Below are 18,855 nucleotides of genomic sequence, written 5' to 3'. Positions count from 1 at the left end.
CCAGCAACCATTCTTCCCCTCAGATCACAGCTTGACATCTCTCACCTGATGCCCGCAATTGATTCTGTACATCCCTCTGTCTCTGTCTCAACCAGTGTCAACTCCATCACTGTCTCCCTCTGGTAATTATTTACTAAAGACAAGAAGAGGATTCATGAAACATCTGTTGTATGTCCCTGTGTGACTTGTAATCGATTCCCACCACTCTTTTTGACCCTGCATAAAAGTGAAAGTATTAGTCACTCAGTTGTGTCCGACTCTTTGAGACCCCTGCCCATAGCCGGCCAGGCTCCTCTGTCCATGGAATTTTCCAAGCAAGAAAACTGGAGTGGGTTGCCATTTCCTTCTCCAAGCGATCTTCCCAATCCAGGGATCAAATCTGGGTCTCCTGTGATGCAGGCAGAGTCTTTACTGCCTGATTCCCCAGGGAGGCCCTAACACTGCATAGTCTCTCAGAAACTTGGAACCTTCCTAGATTGTATTTCTCTTTGAGATTCTGCATGAAAGGGTCAAATTATTTTACTTTCTTTTCAAGGGTGACACACATAACTTCTAGAGAAAGTAATCATTTCAATTTTAACATGTAAAAAGATATTTTTCTTATACTTGTATTTCAGAGCTAGGAGTATTGCTTGCATAGTTGTAAACATGGATGTAAGTATCTTAACCTATATTTTCTAAATCCTAGGTTTATGTAGGGAACACAATTAGCCATCCCTTCTCCCATTAATCCTCAGAGCTAAATTTTAAAATCAACGCATGGTTATGGTCAGGTATGCATAACATCATAGTAGGCAGATCGAACTCTTCACAGATTGAAGGAAATTTTGGCTATAAGCCCAGTGCTAATATTAATGAGAAAGTCAACCCAAGGAGAGTCCAGCAGACCTGGAACAGAAGAATCAGAGTGATGAACACTGACAGTGTTACTGTAACTCCTAGCCATGAAGAAGCTGCCCTGGGAAACAGATGGTGGTGTCTGGCAGACAAATCCCTTAGTGTCGGGCATATCCTACCAGGCATGCCAACTCTGTTTTCTTCGAACACTGGAAGCGTATAGCTCTCCTTTCCGTGATGATGCGACCTCAGCCAAACTTCTGATTTAGGTTCCCAGGGAGTTTTCTACCAACAGTTACAGGATGCACTCCTCAGGCCAAAGCAAGCAGTCTGCACACTTAAAAGTTATACATGTATCTTATTTTCAATTAGTAGTCTGGCAACCCAGTTTATTTTCCAATGGCAGTCAATATTTTCACGTCTTAGTTTCTGGATTTCAAAACAGAGAGCCAGACCCTATTTCACTAAATAAATGTAGCTCTGAGAGAAATTTCCATAGAGAATTTATGAGTTACTATGCATCTATATATATTCAAATATTCCTGATGTTTAAGCTGGTTTTAGAAAAGGCAGAGGAATCAGAGATCAAATTGCCAACATCTGATGGATCATCGAAAAAGCAAGAGAATTCCAGAAAAATATCTATTTCTGCGTTATTGACTATGCCAAAGCCTTTGACTGTGTGGATCACAATAAACTGTGGAAAATTCTGAGAAAGATGGGAATACCAGAACACCTGACCTGCCTCTTGAGAAATCTGTATGCAGGTCAGGAAGCAACAGTTAGAACTGGACATGGAACAACAGACTGGTTCCAAATAGGAAAAGGAGTACGTCAAAGCTATATATTGTCGTCCTGCTTACTTAATTTCTATGCAGAGTACATCATGAGAAACGCTGGACTGGAAGAAACACAAGCTGGAATCAAGACTGCCGGGAGAAATATCAATAACCTCAGATATGCAGATGACACCACCTTTATGGCAGAAAGTGAAGAAGAACTAGAGAGCCTCTTGATGAAAGTGAAAGAGGAGAGTGAAAAGGTTGACTTAAAGCTCAACATTCAGAAAACGAAGATCATGACATCCGGTCCCATCACTTCATGGGAAATAGATGGGGAAACTGGAAACAGTGTCAGAATTTATTTTTGGGGGCTCCAAAATCACTGCAGATGGTGACTGCAGCCATGAAATTAAAAGATGCTTAGTCCTTGGAAGAAAAGTTATGACCAACCTAAACAGCATATTCAAAAGCAGAGACATTACTTTGCCGACTAAGGTCTGTCTAGTCAAGGCTATGGTTTTTCCAGTGGTCATGTATGGATGTGAGAGTTGGACTGTGAAGAAAGCTGAGTGCTGAAGAATTGATACGTTTGAACTGTGGTGTTGGAGAAGACTCTCGAGAGCCCCTTGGACTGCAAGGAGATCCAACCAGTCCATTCTGAAGGAGATCAGCCTTGGGATTTCTTTGGAAGGAATGATGCTAAAGCTGAAACTCCAATACTTTGGCCACCTCATGCGAAGAGTTGACTCATTGGAAAAGACTCTGATGCTGGGAGGGATTGGGGGCAGGAGGAAAAGGGGATGACAGAGGATGAGATGGCTGGATGGCATCACTGACCTGATGGACGTGAGTCTGAGTGAACTCCGGGAGTTGGTGATGGACAGGGAGGCCTGGCGTGCTGCAATTCATGGGGTCGCAAAAAGTCAGACACGACTGAGCGACTGAACTGAACTGAACTGATTCCCCAAATTATAGATTAGAAATGTTGGGACACATGGATGATTTACAAAGGTTAATGTGAAAAAGAAGATTAATGATTTCTAAACTGGGCGTAGGGACTTCCCTGGTGGTCTGTGCTTTCCATGGCCAGGGGTGCAGATTTGATTCCTGGTTAGGGAACTGAGATCCCTAGTGCCATGGGGTATGGCCAAAAAGAATAAGAAATAAATAAATAAACCGGGTATAAGAGAAATAAATCATTGACTTGTTTTGCACATCTTAGATTTCCTTTCCATACTTCTTTCTTGCCGGTATGTGAGGAGTCCAAATTCTAAGAGGTAGAATGGAAGTACCAAATTGCACATAGTTGTGTGAAGGGGTGACAGCAGTGAAACAAGTTAAGAGTTTACTATAAAATCTAACGTGGAACACCTGTTGTAGCCAGAATCAAGGGTATTTTCACATGAAAATATCCAAGAACTATTTCTGCAAAATTTGAACTTTTAACAGGGAAAGAATTCTAACAAATTTCAGACATATGAACTCTATAAGATACCCTCACAATTTTAAATTCTCTTTTCAAATAAAAACATTAATTTGCCATTGAATTACCTACCTTGCATTTTTCCATTCATTCGCACAGCATACATTTCTAGAACATCCACTAAATGCTAAGAGCCGTGCTGGACAACTGGACTGGAACCACAAGACACCATCTCTCTGTGAGGAGTTCATTGTGTTTTGGATGGCCTCCCAATCAAAACATTACCTCACATCAAGGCATCTGCTGATTGAGGGACAAACCAAGGACAGGCTCCAGTGTCAGTCTCGTCCTGACTCTGCAAAGCAGGCCACACCACAGCCTGTCTTCAGATAAGATAATTATATCTGTGTTTTAATCTCCCTCTCCCTTTCCTGCTTCTTATTCATCTTCTATTTCCCCAACCTCATCTCCTTTCCCCCCCGCCTCCACACCTCTTCTTTCTCCCCCTCCTCTGTCCTCTTCCTTCCCTCCTCCTTTTTTTCTTTGGCATTCAATTTTTGTTTTGAGGATTCAACTCCAACACACGTCTGCCAGGTGGTATAATTCTTTTTTTAAAAACAGTATGGGTTTGTTTATTGGCTCTGCTGGGTCTTTGTTGCTGTGTGCGGGCTTCTCTAATTGTAAGACAGCTCAGGCTCTGCATGAGCTTCTCACTGCGGTGGCTTCTTTTGCTGCTGAGCACGGGCTCCAGGCATATGCGCTCAGTAGTTGCAGCTCACTGGTTCTAGAGTGCAGGATCAGTGGTTGTGGCACACGGCTTAAGGGATGCTCCACAGCATATGGGAAATTCCCAGAACAGGGATCAAACTGGTACCACCTGGATTACAACATGTATTCCTAACCCTTGAACCACCCGAGAAGCCACCGGGGTATAATTCTTTTAAAAAACATGTGTCCTTAATATATCCTAGGGGTTTGAAGGGGTTTACAAGCTTTCCAGAAACTGTTTAATTTTTAAATTTTAATGATAATTTTATTTTCATCAGAATATAAAAGTAAACATTTTATAGAAATAATTCAACCCTGAAATACTTTTTCATTTATTTTTACAGAATATATTTCAGCTTCAATTTTCTTTAATTGAAATACTTAGCACCTAGTAGGGATGAAAAAATACATTCTAAGGCATCCATAAAAATAAGCCCTTCAGAAACACAACTCTAAGCAAATGATGCTATGCTCTGCCTAAAGAAACTGCTTACTTAACTAAAAACAAATGCATACAGTTAAACTGCAGAAACTCATCTTTAATCTGAGGCTATCTATGTTGCCAGTACAAATTGAAGACAAGGATGAGATAGGCTCTTAAGATTACTAGATTTTTCTGACATTCACATACTGAATACTGTGAATTTGTATAGTATCACTTATCCAGCTTTTAATCCACAGAAAAAAATCCAAAGTTTAATAAAATGCCATCAAATTCATTCATGCTAGTACTGCTCTTCATTGCCATAAAAGTTGTTGATTATTTGCCAGAAAAATATCTTCATGCTTTTTAAAAACCACAAACAGCTTTTAAATGAAGTATAAGTCAAAGATTATTCTGAATGTCAGCTATTTAGAGATATGAATCTATAAAAAAAGTTTCTTTTAAAATTCTATTTCATTTATTTTTTTATTTTTTTATTTATTTTTTTATTTTTTAAATTTTAAAATCTTTAATTCTTACATGCGTTCCCAAACATGAACCCCCCCTCCCACCTCCCTCCCCACAACATCTCTCTGGGTCATCCCCATGCACCAGTCCCAAGCATGCTGCACCCTGCGTCAGACATGGACTGGCGATTCAATTCTTACATGATAGTATACATGTTAGAATTCCCATTCTCCCAAATCATCCCACCCTCTACCTCTCCCTCTGAGTCCAAAAGTCCATTATACACATCTGTGTCTTTTTTCCTGTCTTGCATACAGGGTCGTCATTGCCATCTTCCTAAATTCCATATATATGTGTTAGTATACTGTATTGGTGTTTTTCTTTCTGGCTTACTTCACTCTGTATAATTGGCTCCAGTTTCAACCATCTCATCAGAACTGATTCAAATGAATTCTTTTTAACGGCTGAGTAATACTCCATTGTGTATATGTACCACTGCTTTCTTATCCATTCATCTGCTGATGGACATCTAGGTTGTTTCCATGTCCTGGCTACTTATAAACAGTGCTGCGATGAACATTGGGGTACATGTGTCTCTTTCAATTCTGGTTTCCTCGGTGTGTATGCCCAGCAGTGGGAGTGCTGGGTCATAAGGTAGTTCTATTTGCAATTTTTTAAGGAATCTCCACACTGTTCTCCATAGTGGCTGTACTAGTCTGCATTGCCACCAACAGTGTAGGAGGGTTCCCTTTTCTCCACACCCTCTCCAGCATTTATTGCTTGCAGATTTTTGGGATCGCAGCCATTCTGACTGGTGTGAAGTGGTACCTCATTGTGGTTTTGATTTGCATTTCTCTAATAATGAGCGATGTTGAGCATCTTTTCATGTGTTTGTTAGCCATCCGTATGTCTTCTTTGGAGAAATGTCTACTTAGTTCTTTGGCCCATTTTTTGATTGGGTCGTTTATTTTTCTGGAATTGAGCTGCAGAAGTTGCTTGTATATTTTTGAGATTAGTTGTTTGTCAGTTGCTTCAGTTGCTATTATTTTCTCCCATTCAGAAGGCTGTCTTTTCACCTTGCTTATATTTTCCTTTGTTGTGCAGAAGCTTTTAATTTTAATTAGATCCCATTTGTTTATTTTTGCTTTTATTTCCAGAATTCTGGGAGGTGGATCATAGAGGATCCTGCTGTGATTTATGTCTGAGAGTGTTTTGCCTATGTTCTCCTCTAGGAGTTTTATAGTTTCTGACCTTACATTTAGATCTTTAATCCATTTTGAGTTTATTTTTGTGTACGGTGTTAGAAAGTGATCTAGTTTCATTCTTTTACAAGTGGTTGACCAGTTTTCCCAGCACCACTTGTTAAAGAGATTGTCTTTACTCCATTGTATATTCTTGCCTCCTTTGTCAAAGATAAGGTGTCCATATGTGTGTGGATTTATCTCTGGGCTTTCTATTTTGTTCCATTGATCTATATGTCTGTCTTTGTGCCAGTACCATACTGTCTTGATGACTGTGGCTTTGTAGTAGAGCCTGAAGTCAGGCAAGTTGATTCCTCCAGTTCCATTCTTCTTTCTCAAGATTGCTTTGGCTATTCGAGGTTTTTTGTATTTCCATACAAATCTTGAAATTATTTGTTCTAGTTCTGTGAAAAATGTGGCTGGTAGCTTGACAGGGATTGCATTGAATTTGTAAATTGCTTTGGGTAGTATACTCATTTTCACTATATTGATTCTTCCGATCCATGAACATGGTATATTTCTCCATCTATTAGTGTCCTCTTTGATTTCTTTCATCAGTGTTTTATAGTTTTCTATATATAGGTCTTTAGTTTCTTTAGGTAGATATATTCCTAAGTATTTTATTCTTTTCGTTGCAATGGTGAATGGAATTGTTTCCTTAATTTCTTTCTCTACTTTCTCATTATTCGTGTATAGGAATGCAAGGGATTTCTGTGTGTTGATTTTATATCCTGCAACTTTACTATATTCATTGATGAGCTCTAGTAATTTTCTGGTGGAGTCTTTAGGGTTTTCCATGTAGAGGATCATGTCATCTGCAAACAGTGAGAGTTTTACTTCTTCTTTTCCAATTTGGATTCCTTTGATTTCTTTTTCTGCTCTGATTGCTGTGGCCAAAACTTCCAGAACTACGTTGAATAGTAGCGGTGAAAGTGGACACCCTTGTCTTGTTCCTGACTTTAGGGGAAATGCTTTCAATTTTTCACCATTGAGGATAATGTTTGCTGTGGGTTTGTCATATATCGCTTTTATTATGTTGAGGTATGTTTCTTCTATTCCTGCTTTCTGGAGAGTTTTTATCATAAATGGATGTTGAATTTTGTCAAAGGCCTTCTCTGCATCTATTGAGATAATCATATGGTTTTTATTTTTCAATTTGTTAATGTGGTGAATTACATTGATTGATTTGCGGATATTGAAGAATCCTTGCATCCCTGGGATAAAGCCCACTTTAGTCATGGTGTATGATCTTTTTAATGTGTTGTTGGATTCTGATTGCTAGAATTTTGTTGAGGATTTTTGCATCTATGTTCATCAGTGATATTGGCCTGTAGTTTTCTTTTTTTGTGACATCTTTGTCAGGTTTTGGTATTAGGGTGATGGTGGCCTCATAGAATGAGTTTGGAAGTTTACCTTCCTCTGCAATTTTCCGGAAGAGTTTGAGGAGGATAGGTGTTAGCTCTTCTCGAAATTTTTGGTAGAATTCAGCTGTGAAGCCGTCTGGACCTGGGCTTTCGTTTCCTGGAAGATTTCTGATTACCGTTTCAATTTCCATGCTTGTGATGGGTCTGTTAAGATTTTCTATTTCTTCCTGGTTCAGTTTTGGAAAATTGTACTTTTCTAAGAATTTGTCCATTTCTTCCACGTTGTCCATTTTATTGGCATACAACTGCTGATAGTAGTCTCTTATGATCCTTTGTATTTCTGTGTTGTCTGTTGTGATCTCTCCATTTTCATTTCTAATTTTATTGATTTGATTTTTCTCTCTTTGCTTCTTGATGAGTCTGGCTAATGATATGTCAATTTTATTTATCCTTTCAAAGAACCAGCTTTTGGCTTTGTTGATTTTTGCTATGGTCTCTTTTGTTTCTTTTGCATTTATTTATGCCCTAATTTTTAAGATTTCTTTCCTTCTACTAACTCTGGGGTTCTCCAACCTAGATGTTTTATCATCGGTGCTGTACAGATGGAGAAGTCTAGAGGCTACTGTAAAAAATAAAACTGAAAACCAGAAGCAGGAGGCTTAAATCCAAAGCCTGAAAACATTAGAGAACTCTTGAATTCAGGGAACATTAAGCAATAGGAGCCCATCTAATGCCTTCATACCTACACCGAAACCAAGCTCCACCCAAGGGCCAACAAGTTCCAAAACAAGACATACCACGCAAATTCTCCAGCAACACAGGAACACTCCCCTGAGCTTCAATATACATGCAGCTCAAAATTATCCCAAAACCTCTGATGTCTCGTAACCCATTACGGGTCACTCCACTGCACTCCAGAGAGAAGAAACCCAGCTCCACCCACCAAAACTCCAACACAAGCCTCCCTATCCAGGAAACCTTGACAAGCCACTGATAGAACCCCACCCAAAGTGAGGAAGCTCCATAATAAAGAGAACTCCACAAATTCCCAGAATATAAAAAGGCTACCCCAAATGCAGCAATATAACCAAGATGAAGAGACAGAGGAATACACAGCAGGTAAAGGAACAGGAGAGTTGCCCACCAAACCAAACAAAAGTGGAAGAAGTAGGGAATCTACCGGAGAAGGAATTCCGAATATTGATAGTGAAAATGATCCAAAATCTTGAAATCAAAATGGAATCACAGATAAATAGGCTAGAGACAAGGATTGAGAAGATGCAAGAAAGGTTTAACAAGGACCTAGAAGAAATAAAAAAGAGTCAAAATATAATGAATAACACAATAAATGAGATCAGAAACACTCTGGAGGCAACAATTAGTAGAATAACGGAGGCAGAAGATAGGATTAGTGAAATAGAAGATAGAATGGTAGAAATAAATGAATCAGGGAGGAAACAAGAAAAACGAATTAAAAGAAATGAGGACAATCTCAGAGACCTCCAGGACAATATGAAACGCTCCAACATTCGAATTATAGGAGTCCCAGAAGAAGAAGACAGAAAGAAAGATCATGAAAAAATCCTTGAGGAGATAATAGTTGAAAACTTCCCTAAAATGGGGAAGGAAATAATCACCCAAGTCCAAGAAACACAGAGAGTTCCAAATAGGATAAACCCAAGGCAAAACACCCCAAGACACATATTAATCAAATTAACAAAGATCAAACACAAAGAACAAATATTAAAAGCAGCAAGGGAAAAACAACAAATAACACACAAGGGGATTCCCATTAGGATAACAGCTGATCTTTCAATAGAAACTCTTCAGGCCAGGAGGGAATGGCAAGACATACTTAAAGTGATGAAAGACAATAACCTACAGCCCAGAATACTGTACCCAGCAAGGATCTCATTCAAATACGAAGGAGAAATCAAAAGCTTTACAGACAAGCAAAAGCTGAGAGAATTCAGCACCACCAAACCAGCTCTCCAACAAATTCTAAAGGATATTCTCTAGACAGGAAACACGAAAAGGGTGTATAAACCCGAACCCAAAACAATAAAGTAGATGGTAACGGGATCATACTTATCAATAATTACCTTAAACGTAAATGGGTTGAACGCCCCAACCAAAAGACAAAGATTGGCCGAATGGATACAAAAACAAGACCCCTCTATATGCTGCTTACAAGAGACCCACCTCAAAACAAGGGACACATACAGACTGAAAGTGAAGGGCTGGAAAAAGATATACCACGCAAATAGAGACCAAAAGAAAGCAGGAGTGGCAATACTCATATCCGATAAAATAGACTTTAAAACAAAGGCTGTGAAAAGAGACAAAGAAGGCCACTACATAATGATCAAAGGAACAATCCAAGAAGAAGATATAACAATTATAAATATATATGCACCCAATATAGGAGCCCCGCAATATGTAAGACAAATGCTAACAAGTATGAAAGGGGAAATCAACAGTAACACAATAATAGTGGGAGACTTTAATACCCCACTCACACCTATGGACAGATCAACTAAACAGAAAATTATCAAAGAAATGCAAACTTTAAATGATACATTAGATCAGTTAGACCTAATTGATATCTATAGGACATTTCACCCCAAAACAATGAATTTCACCTTTTTTTCAAGTGCTCATGGAACCTTCTCCAGGATAGATCACATCCTGGGCCATAAATCTAAACTTGATAAATTCAAAAAAATCGAAATCTATTTAGTTTAATTTGGGTAGATCTATTGAAATAGAAGGCCCAAAGGAAAGTATTGATGAGAAAATGTCTATCCCACCCTTAGAGCCACCTTACAGCTTATGAGACCTGAATCTGGGACTATGACAGCAGAGAGGAACATTGAAAGTCTATTTTATTCCCATCCTTCTCTTCTCCTAAGTGTGAGAGAAAGAACGGCACTGGATGTTATTGGAATTCAGTGGCAGGCTTGAACCCTTCCCAGACTTCCCAGATCCCCTGGTGCTAAAAGTGTCAGACCTTTAATTCTAGGTTGCTTCCTTCACCCTAATATAGGACAACAATCTCTTGAAAACAGATTTTTAAGTTCTCTCCCTCTTTGAGTTCTGACCGCAGAACTTATAAAATATTGTTTCATGATATATGTATATTTGAATTTAAAGTTAGGAAGTCATTCACTTACCATGATAAATTAGTTACAGACATTGCAGCAATTTCTGGAGGAGTCTTGTGGCACAGTCTTCTCTTGGTTTCAAAGTAGGGAATAAGCAGGTCAAGAAGACAAGACCGTCAGGAATTTTAGCTTTGCTACCACAATGATGCGCAAACCACTTATTTACTCACACTTTGGGGAAAACTGGAAAGAAAAGGAAGAAAATAGTATCTTTAGTACCTAGTTCAAATGTTAAGACACTCATAAACCAAAGAAAATTAAACCAAGTTTATGATAAACTGAATGCTTTTTCTCGAAAATAAAGTGAGTGAAAGATTAATAAACTGTCAATTCTCTGAAGCAAAAAATACAGACGGAACAGACTCTATTTTAGAGGCACTGAACTTTTTTCCCATTAGGGTCAATCAATTATGTGGTCCAAATCAATTTTATACACTTGTGATAAAAAAGATCAAGATATTGATTAGCTCACAGCAGATACTGAAAAAGGCATTCCTTGGGACAAATTGTTGTTATATGCAAAGTTTTAATAAAAAATCATTCATTACTACATCTGAATAAATAAGAATTTATACTGAGTAACATATGGGAGGTAACCAGCATGTTTTTAGGTAACAGACATTTCCACACATTTTTTGGAGCATTTACTGTGTACACTGTCCTATGATTTTGAACCAAAATTTTCTTAGGGTACAATTAACTTCATGGTACTATATTAGGCTCTTTCATTAGGTCAGGTCATAAATCTGTTGACAAACATTCATTGAACATATACTATGTATGTTCAGGCTATCCTAGGTAGAGCTCTGGAATAAAGACAAATGGCACATGAATAAAACATCATCTCTGACATCAAAATATTTAATATAAAAAAGATAATTATAACAAAATAGGGCAAGAAAAATTTCCACAGAGTGTATGGGAATACAGAAGAGGGGCTTCTAGCCTACTATTAAGAGATTTTTGGAAAGATATCTAAGGAAAATATGTCCCATACTAATACCATCAAATATCATTGCAAGCTTCAAAAAAAAAAAAAAAAATTAAAGTGACAGAATAGACAGAGTTTATCCCTTTCTCATGGAAACCAATCTTGAGTTTTAAGAAGGCCAAGGTGGATATGCCAACTTCATGGACACCAAGTATGCAGGCTCCTTTTTTGTTTCACCATTCTCAACAGATGGTTCCCCATCATGCTCTAACTGGCTGCTGACTCTAGGGAGAGTGTCTGGGTCCAGCTGGCAGAAAAGAGGAAGAGGGAAAGAAGGCTGCATCCCAAGATTTACACATGAAATTTCCACTTGCATTCCATTGGCTGGAATGTAGTCACATGACCATTCCTAGTCTAAGGGAGACTAGAAAATGCAGCCATTATTCTAGACAATCCTCTGTTTAGTCACAAATCAAGGTGTCTATGAGAAAGCAAGTGGGGTGGGCGGAGTGGGCCTTGAGAGAAAATTAGCACTGCCATCATGTTTGAGATTCTGTGATCTTTACCCCCAATATTTTATGATGTATGCCAAAGCCTTTGACTGCGTGGATCACAATAAACTGTGGAAAATTCTGAAAGAGGTGGGAATACCAGACCATCTGACCTGCCTCTTGAGAAACCTGTATGCAGGTCAGGAAGCAACAGTTAGAACTGAACATGGAACAACAGACTGGTTCTAAATAGGAAAAGGAGTACATCAAGGCTGTATATTATCACCTGCTTACTTAACTTTATGCAGAGTACATCATGAGAAACGCTGGGCTGGAGGAAGCACAAGCTGGAATCAAGATTGCCAGGAGAAATATCAATAACCTCAGATATGCAGATGATACCATCCTTATGGCAGAAAGTGAAAGGAACTTTTAAAAAGCCTCTTGATAAAAGTGAAAGAGGAGAGGGGGGAGGGAAAGATGGCGGAGGAATAGGACGGGAAGACCACTTTCTCCCTCATGAATTCCTCAAAAGAACATTTCAACGCCGAGCAAACTTCACAAAACAACTTCTGTAGGCTGGCAGAGGACATCAGGCAACCAGAAAAGCAGATCATTGTCTTCAAAAACAGGTAGGAAAAAATATAAAAGACGAAAAAGGAGACAAAGGAGGTGGGGAGGGAGCTCCGTCCCGGGAAGGGAAGCCCGTCCCGGGAAGGGAATTTTAAGAAGAGAGGTTTCCAAACACCAGGAAACACTCTCCCTGCCGAGTCTGTGGCGAGCCTTGGAAACACAGAGGGCAACATAACAGGAAGGAAAAATAGATAAATAATTAAAACCAACAGATTACAAGCCCAACAGTAACTCCCCCAGCGGAAAAGCAGCACAGACGCCTGCATCCGCCACTGGGAAGTGGGGGCAGGGCAGGGACGCGCGGGAGGCGCGGGCTGCAGAGCTTTGTAAGAATCGGGCAGGAACGCCCCACGCGCAACCAGAATGATCTAACGTGGGCTAGCAAACCAGACTGTGGGATAGCTACCACGCGAAAAGCTCAAACATAAGACACCGCCAGGACCGAGCACAGAACAAAGGACGGAACGGGAAAAGCCGGCTGCAGACCATCCCCCGCCGGGGACAGGCAGCCAGAGTCGTAAGGACTGGAAAGGGGCAATTGCAAACTCGGAGAGACTTTACTTACCTAACTGCAAGCAAGCTCCTTTGCTAAGACTTCTGGGGGTGCTGGACAGTCACAATCTACCGCACGGGGTGCGCCAGTGGCCCGCCCAGAAAGCTGAGCAGCAGCGGCAGAAAAGGTGACAAGCCGCGGCGATCGCGCTCGCCAAACTCCTGAGCTACTTGGACCTGGGAAGGGCACAAAGCGCAGTTCCAGCCGAATCTGTGCCTCTGAGGGCTGCCTGAGCGCCGAACCTGAGCGGCTTGGACCGGGGAAGTGCACGCAGCCTAGGGCCGGCCCCAGACGGTTCCCGGCTGAGCATCCTAGAGCCGGAGCGGTTTGTGCGCCGCGAAAAAGGACAGGTCAAGCCGGGCAGAGATACTGCATGCACACGACAGTGCTATTTGTTAGCAGCAGCCCACCTCCCCACAGTGCAACTGTGAGCCTAAAAAGCCAGCAAACAGAAGAAGTTAAACAGAGGGAACCACCTTGGAAGTGATCCCACACGGCCCATTACACCAGAAAGGGCCAGATATTTTTAATATTTATAAAATCATTCCTTTTTTTTTGTTTTGTTTTGTTTTTTACTTTTTTTTTTCTAAGTTTTTTTTAATTGTTAAGTCTTCTATTTCTCCTTTAATTTTTATTTCTATAACCTATTATTACTATTTTTTTTTTGTTTGTTTTTTAAAAAAGACTTTTTTTTTTTTTTAAGGCAAACACCATATACAGTCTTTGGATGGTTGTTGATGGCTTTTTTTTTTTTTGATTGTTTGTTTGTTTGTTTGTTTTTTAATAATTCTTTTTCTTTTTTTTTTTTTTCTTTCTTTCTTCCTTTCTCCTTCTGCTTCTCTCTAATATTGTATCTTTGAAAATCCAACCCCTACTCTAGATTTTTAATCTTTGCTCTTAGGTTTTTGTGGTCAATTTTGTACATTTAAAAACCCAAACTTCACTATCCCAGTTTACCTGAGAGCGAGATTACTGGCTTGACCACTCTCTCCTCCTCTGGACTCTCCTTTTTCTCCACCAGGTGGCCTCTGTCTCTTTTCTCCCCCATCTCTCCTCTATCCAACTCTGTGAATCTCTGTGTGTTCCAGACGGTGGAGAACACCTAAGGAACAGGTTACTGGCAGGATTTGTCTCGCTACTACTCATTCCTCTCTCTGATCCTCCTGGTCACCTCTGTCTACTTCCTCCCTCTCCTCTTCCCCGTATAACTCTGTAAATACCTCTGAGCGGTCCAGGCTATAGAGCGCACATAAGGAAGTGACTACTGGCTAGCTTGCTCTCTTCTCTTTTGATCTCACCGCATCTCATTCCAGTTACCTCTAACTACCCCCTCCATCTTCTCTTCTCCTTATAACTCAGTGAACCTCTCTGAGTGTCCCTCAATGTGGAGAAACTTTTCATCTTTAACCTAGATGTTTTATCATCGGTGCTATATAGATGGAGAAGTCTAGAGGCTACTGTAAAAATAAAACTGAAAACCAGAAGCAGGAAGCTTAAATCCAAAGCCTGAAAACATTAGAGAACTCTTGAATTCAGGGAACATTAAGCAATAGGAGCCCATCTAATGCCTTCATACCTACACCGAAACCAAGTTCCACCCAAGGGCCAACAAATTCCAAAACAAGACATACCACGCAAATTCTCCAGCAACACAGGAACACTCCCCTGAGCTTCAATATACAGGCAGCTCAAAATTATCCCAAAACCTTTGATGTCTCGTAACCCATTACGGGTCACTCCATTGCACTCCAGAGAGAAGAAACCCAGCTCCACCCACCAAAACTCCAACACAAGCCTCCCTAACCAGGAAACCTTGACAAGCCACTGATAGAACCCCACCCAAAGTGAGGAAGCTCCATAATAAAGAGAACTCCACAAATTCCCAGAATATAAAAAGGCCACCCCAAACGCAGCAATATAACCAAGATGAAGAGACAGAGGAATACACAGCAGGTAAAGGAACAGGAGAGTTGCCCACCAAACCAAACAAAAGTGGAAGAAGTAGGGAATCTACCAGGAGAAGGAATTCCGAATATTGATAGTGAAAATGATCCAAAATCTTGAAATCAAAATGGAATCACAGATAAATAGGCTAGAGACAAGGATTGAGAAGATGCAAGAAAGGTTTAACAAGGACCTAGAAGAAATAAAAAAGAGTCAAAATATAATGAATAATGCAATAAATGAGATCAGAAACACTCTGGAGGCAACAATTAGTAGAATAACGGAGGCAGAAGATAGGATTAGTGAAATAGAAGATAGAATGGTAGAAATAAATGAATCAGAGAGGAAACAAGAACAACGAATTAAAAGAAATGAGGACAATCTCAGAGACCTCCAGGACAATATGAAACGCTCCAACATTCGAATTATAGGAGTCCCAGAAGAAGAAGACAGAAAGAAAGATCATGAGAAAATCCTTGAGGAGATAATAGTTGAAAACTTCCCTAAAATGGGGAAGGAAATAATCACCCAAGTCCAAGAAACACAGAGAGTTCCAAATAGGATAAACCCAAGGCAAAACACCCCAAGACACATATTAATCAAATTAACAAAGATCAAACACAAAGAACAAATATTAAAAGCAGCAAGGGAAAAACAACAAATAACACACAAGGGGATTCCCATTAGGATAACAGCTGATCTTTCAATAGAAACTCTTCAGGCCAGGAGGGAATGGCAAGACATACTTAAAGTGATGAAAGACAATAACCTACAGCCCAGAATACTGTACCCAGCAAGGATCTCATTCAAATATGAAGGAGAAATCAAAAGCTTTACAGACAAGCAAAAGCTGAGAGAATTCAGCACCACCAAACCAGCTCTCCAACAAATTCTAAAGGATATTCTCTAGACAGGAAACACGAAAAGGGTGTATAAACCTGAACCCAAAACAATAAAGTAAATGGTAACGGGATCACACTTATCAATAATTACCTTAAACGTAAATGGGTTGAACGCCCCAACCAAAAGACAAAGATTGGCCGAATGGATACAAAAACAAGACCCCTCTATATGCTGCTTACAAGAGACCCACCTCAAAACAAGGGACACATACAGACTGAAAGTGAAGGGCTGGAAAAAGATATACCACGCAAATAGAGACCAAAAGAAAGCAGGAGTGGCAATACTCATATCCGATAAAATAGACTTTAAAACAAAGGCTGTGAAAAGAGACAAAGAAGGCCACTACATAATGATCAAAGGAACAATCCAAGAAGAAGATATAACAATTATAAATATATATGCACCCAATATAGGAGCCCCGCAATATGTAAGACAAATGCTAACAAGTATGAAAGGGGAAATCAACAATAACACAATAATAGTGGGAGACTTTAATACCCCACTCACACCTATGGACAGATCAACTAAACAGAAAATTATCAAAGAAACGCAAACTTTAAATGATACATTAGATCAGTTAGACCTAATTGATATCTATAGGACATTTCACCCCAAAACAATGAATTTCACTTTTTTTTCAAGTGCTCATGGAACCTTCTCCAGGATAGATCACATCCTGGGCCATAAATCTAAACTTGATAAATTCAAAAAAATCGAAATCATTCCAAGCATCTTTTCTGACCATAATGCATTAAGATTAGATCTCAATTACAGGAGAAAAACTATTAAAAATTCCAACATATGGAGGTTGAACAACACACTTCTGAATAACCAACAAATCACAGAAAAAATCAAAAAAGAAATTAAAATATGCATAGAAACTAATGAAAATGAAAACACAACAACCCAAAACCTGTGGGACACTATAAAAGCAGTGCTAAGAGGAAAGTTCATAGCAATACAGGCATACCTCAAGAAACAAGAAAAAAGTCAAATAAATAACCTAACTCTGCAACTAAAACAACTAGAAAAGGAAGAGTTGGAGAACCCCAGAGTTAGTAGAAGGAAAGAAATCTTAAAAATTAGGGCAGAAATAAATGCAAAAGAAACAAAAGAGACCATAGCAAAAATCAACAAAGCCAAAAGCTGGTTCTTTGAAAGGATAAATAAAATTGACAAACCATTAGCCAGACTCATCAAGAAGCAAAGAGAGAAAAATCAAATCAATAAAATTAGAAATGAAAATGGAGAGATCACAACAGACAACACAGAAATACAAAGGATCATAAGAGACTACTATCAGCAGTTGTATGCCAATAAAATGGACAACGTGGAAGAAATGGACAAATTCTTAGAAAAGTACAATTTTCCAAAACTGAACCAGGAAGAAATAGAAAATCTTAACAGACCCATCACAAGCACGGAAATTGAAATGGTAATCAGAAATATTCCAGCAAACAAAAGCCCAGGTCCAGACGGCTTCACAGCTGAATTCTACCAAAAATTTCGAGAAGAGCTAACACCTATCCTCCTCAAACTCTTCCAGAAAATTGCAGAGGAAGGTAAACTTCCAAACTCATTCTATGAGGCCACCATCACCCTAATACCAAAACCTGACAAAGATGTCACAAAAAAGGAAAACTACAGGCCAATATCACTGATGAACATAGATGCAAAAATCCTCAACAAAATTCTAGCAATCAGAATCCAACAACACATTAAAAAGATCATACACCATGACCAAGTGGGCTTTATCCCAGGGATGCAAGGATTCTTCAATATCCGCAAATCAATCAATGTAATTCACCACATTAACAAATTGAAAAATAAAAACCATATGATTATCTCAATAGATGCAGAGAAGGCCTTTGACAAAATTCAACATCCATTTATGATAAAAACTCTCCAGAAAGCAGGAATAGAAGGAACATACCTCAACATAATAAAAGCTATATATGACAAACCCACAGCAAACATTATCCTCAATGGTGAAAAATTGAAAGCATTTCCCCTAAAGTCAGGAACAAGACAAGGGTGTCCACTTTCACCGCTACTATTCAACGTAGTTCTGGAAGTTTTGGCCACAGCAATCAGAGCAGAAAAAGAAATCAAAGGAATCCAAATTGGAAAAGAAGAAGTAAAACTCTCACTGTTTGCAGATGACATGATCCTCTACATGGAAAACCCTAAAGACTCCACCAGAAAATTACTAGAGCTCATCAATGAATATAGTAAAGTTGCAGGATATAAAATCAACACACAGAAATCCCTTGCATTCCTATACACGAATAATGAGAAAGTAGAGAAAGAAATTAAGGAAACAATTCCATTCACCATTGCAACGAAAAGAATAAAATACTTAGGAATATATCTACCTAAAGAAACTAAAGACCTATATATAGAAAACTATAAAACACTGATGAAAGAAATCAAAGAGGACACTAATAGATGGAGAAATATACCATGTTCATGGATCGGAAGAATCAATATAGTGAAAATGAGTATACTACCCAAAGCAATTTACAAATTCAATGCAATCCCTATCAAGCTACCAGCCACTTTTTTCACAGAACTAGAACAAATAATTTCAAGATTTGTATGGAAATACAAAAAACCTCGAATAGCCAAAGCAATCTTGAGAAAGAAGAATGGAACTGGAGGAATCAACTTGCCTGACTTCAGGCTCTACTACAAAGCCACAGTCATCAAGACAGTATGGTACTGGCACAAAGACAGACATATAGATCAATGGAACAAAATAGAAAGCCCAGAGATAAATCCACACACATATGGACACCTTATCTTTGACAAAGGAGGCAAGAATATACAATGGAGTAAAGACAATCTCTTTAACAAGTGGTGCTGGGAAAACTGGTCAACCACTTGTAAAAGAATGAAACTAGATGACTTTCTATCACGGTGCACAAAA

At 39.1% G+C, this 18,855-nt stretch overlaps 1 protein-coding gene across 2 annotated transcripts in view; it reads right to left on the bottom strand.

The window, feature by feature from the left end:
• OXR1 (oxidation resistance 1) overlaps positions 1–18,855 on the bottom strand; it is a 461,155-nt gene that overhangs the window by 417,115 nt on the left and 25,185 nt on the right. For both annotated transcript variants that reach the window (XM_018058341.1, XM_005689166.3), the window contains exon 2: positions 10,481–10,654. In XM_018058341.1, the coding sequence (XP_017913830.1) occupies positions 10,481–10,503 (23 nt within the window). In that variant the 5' untranslated portion in view covers positions 10,504–10,654. The remainder of the gene's footprint in view (positions 1–10,480; positions 10,655–18,855) is intronic.

The sequence above is a fragment of the Capra hircus genome, chromosome 14, assembly GCF_001704415.2.
Source record: "Capra hircus breed San Clemente chromosome 14, ASM170441v1, whole genome shotgun sequence".
Lineage (NCBI taxonomy): Eukaryota > Metazoa > Chordata > Mammalia > Artiodactyla > Bovidae > Capra > Capra hircus.
This window is presented reverse-complemented; position numbering and strand designations above follow the sequence as displayed.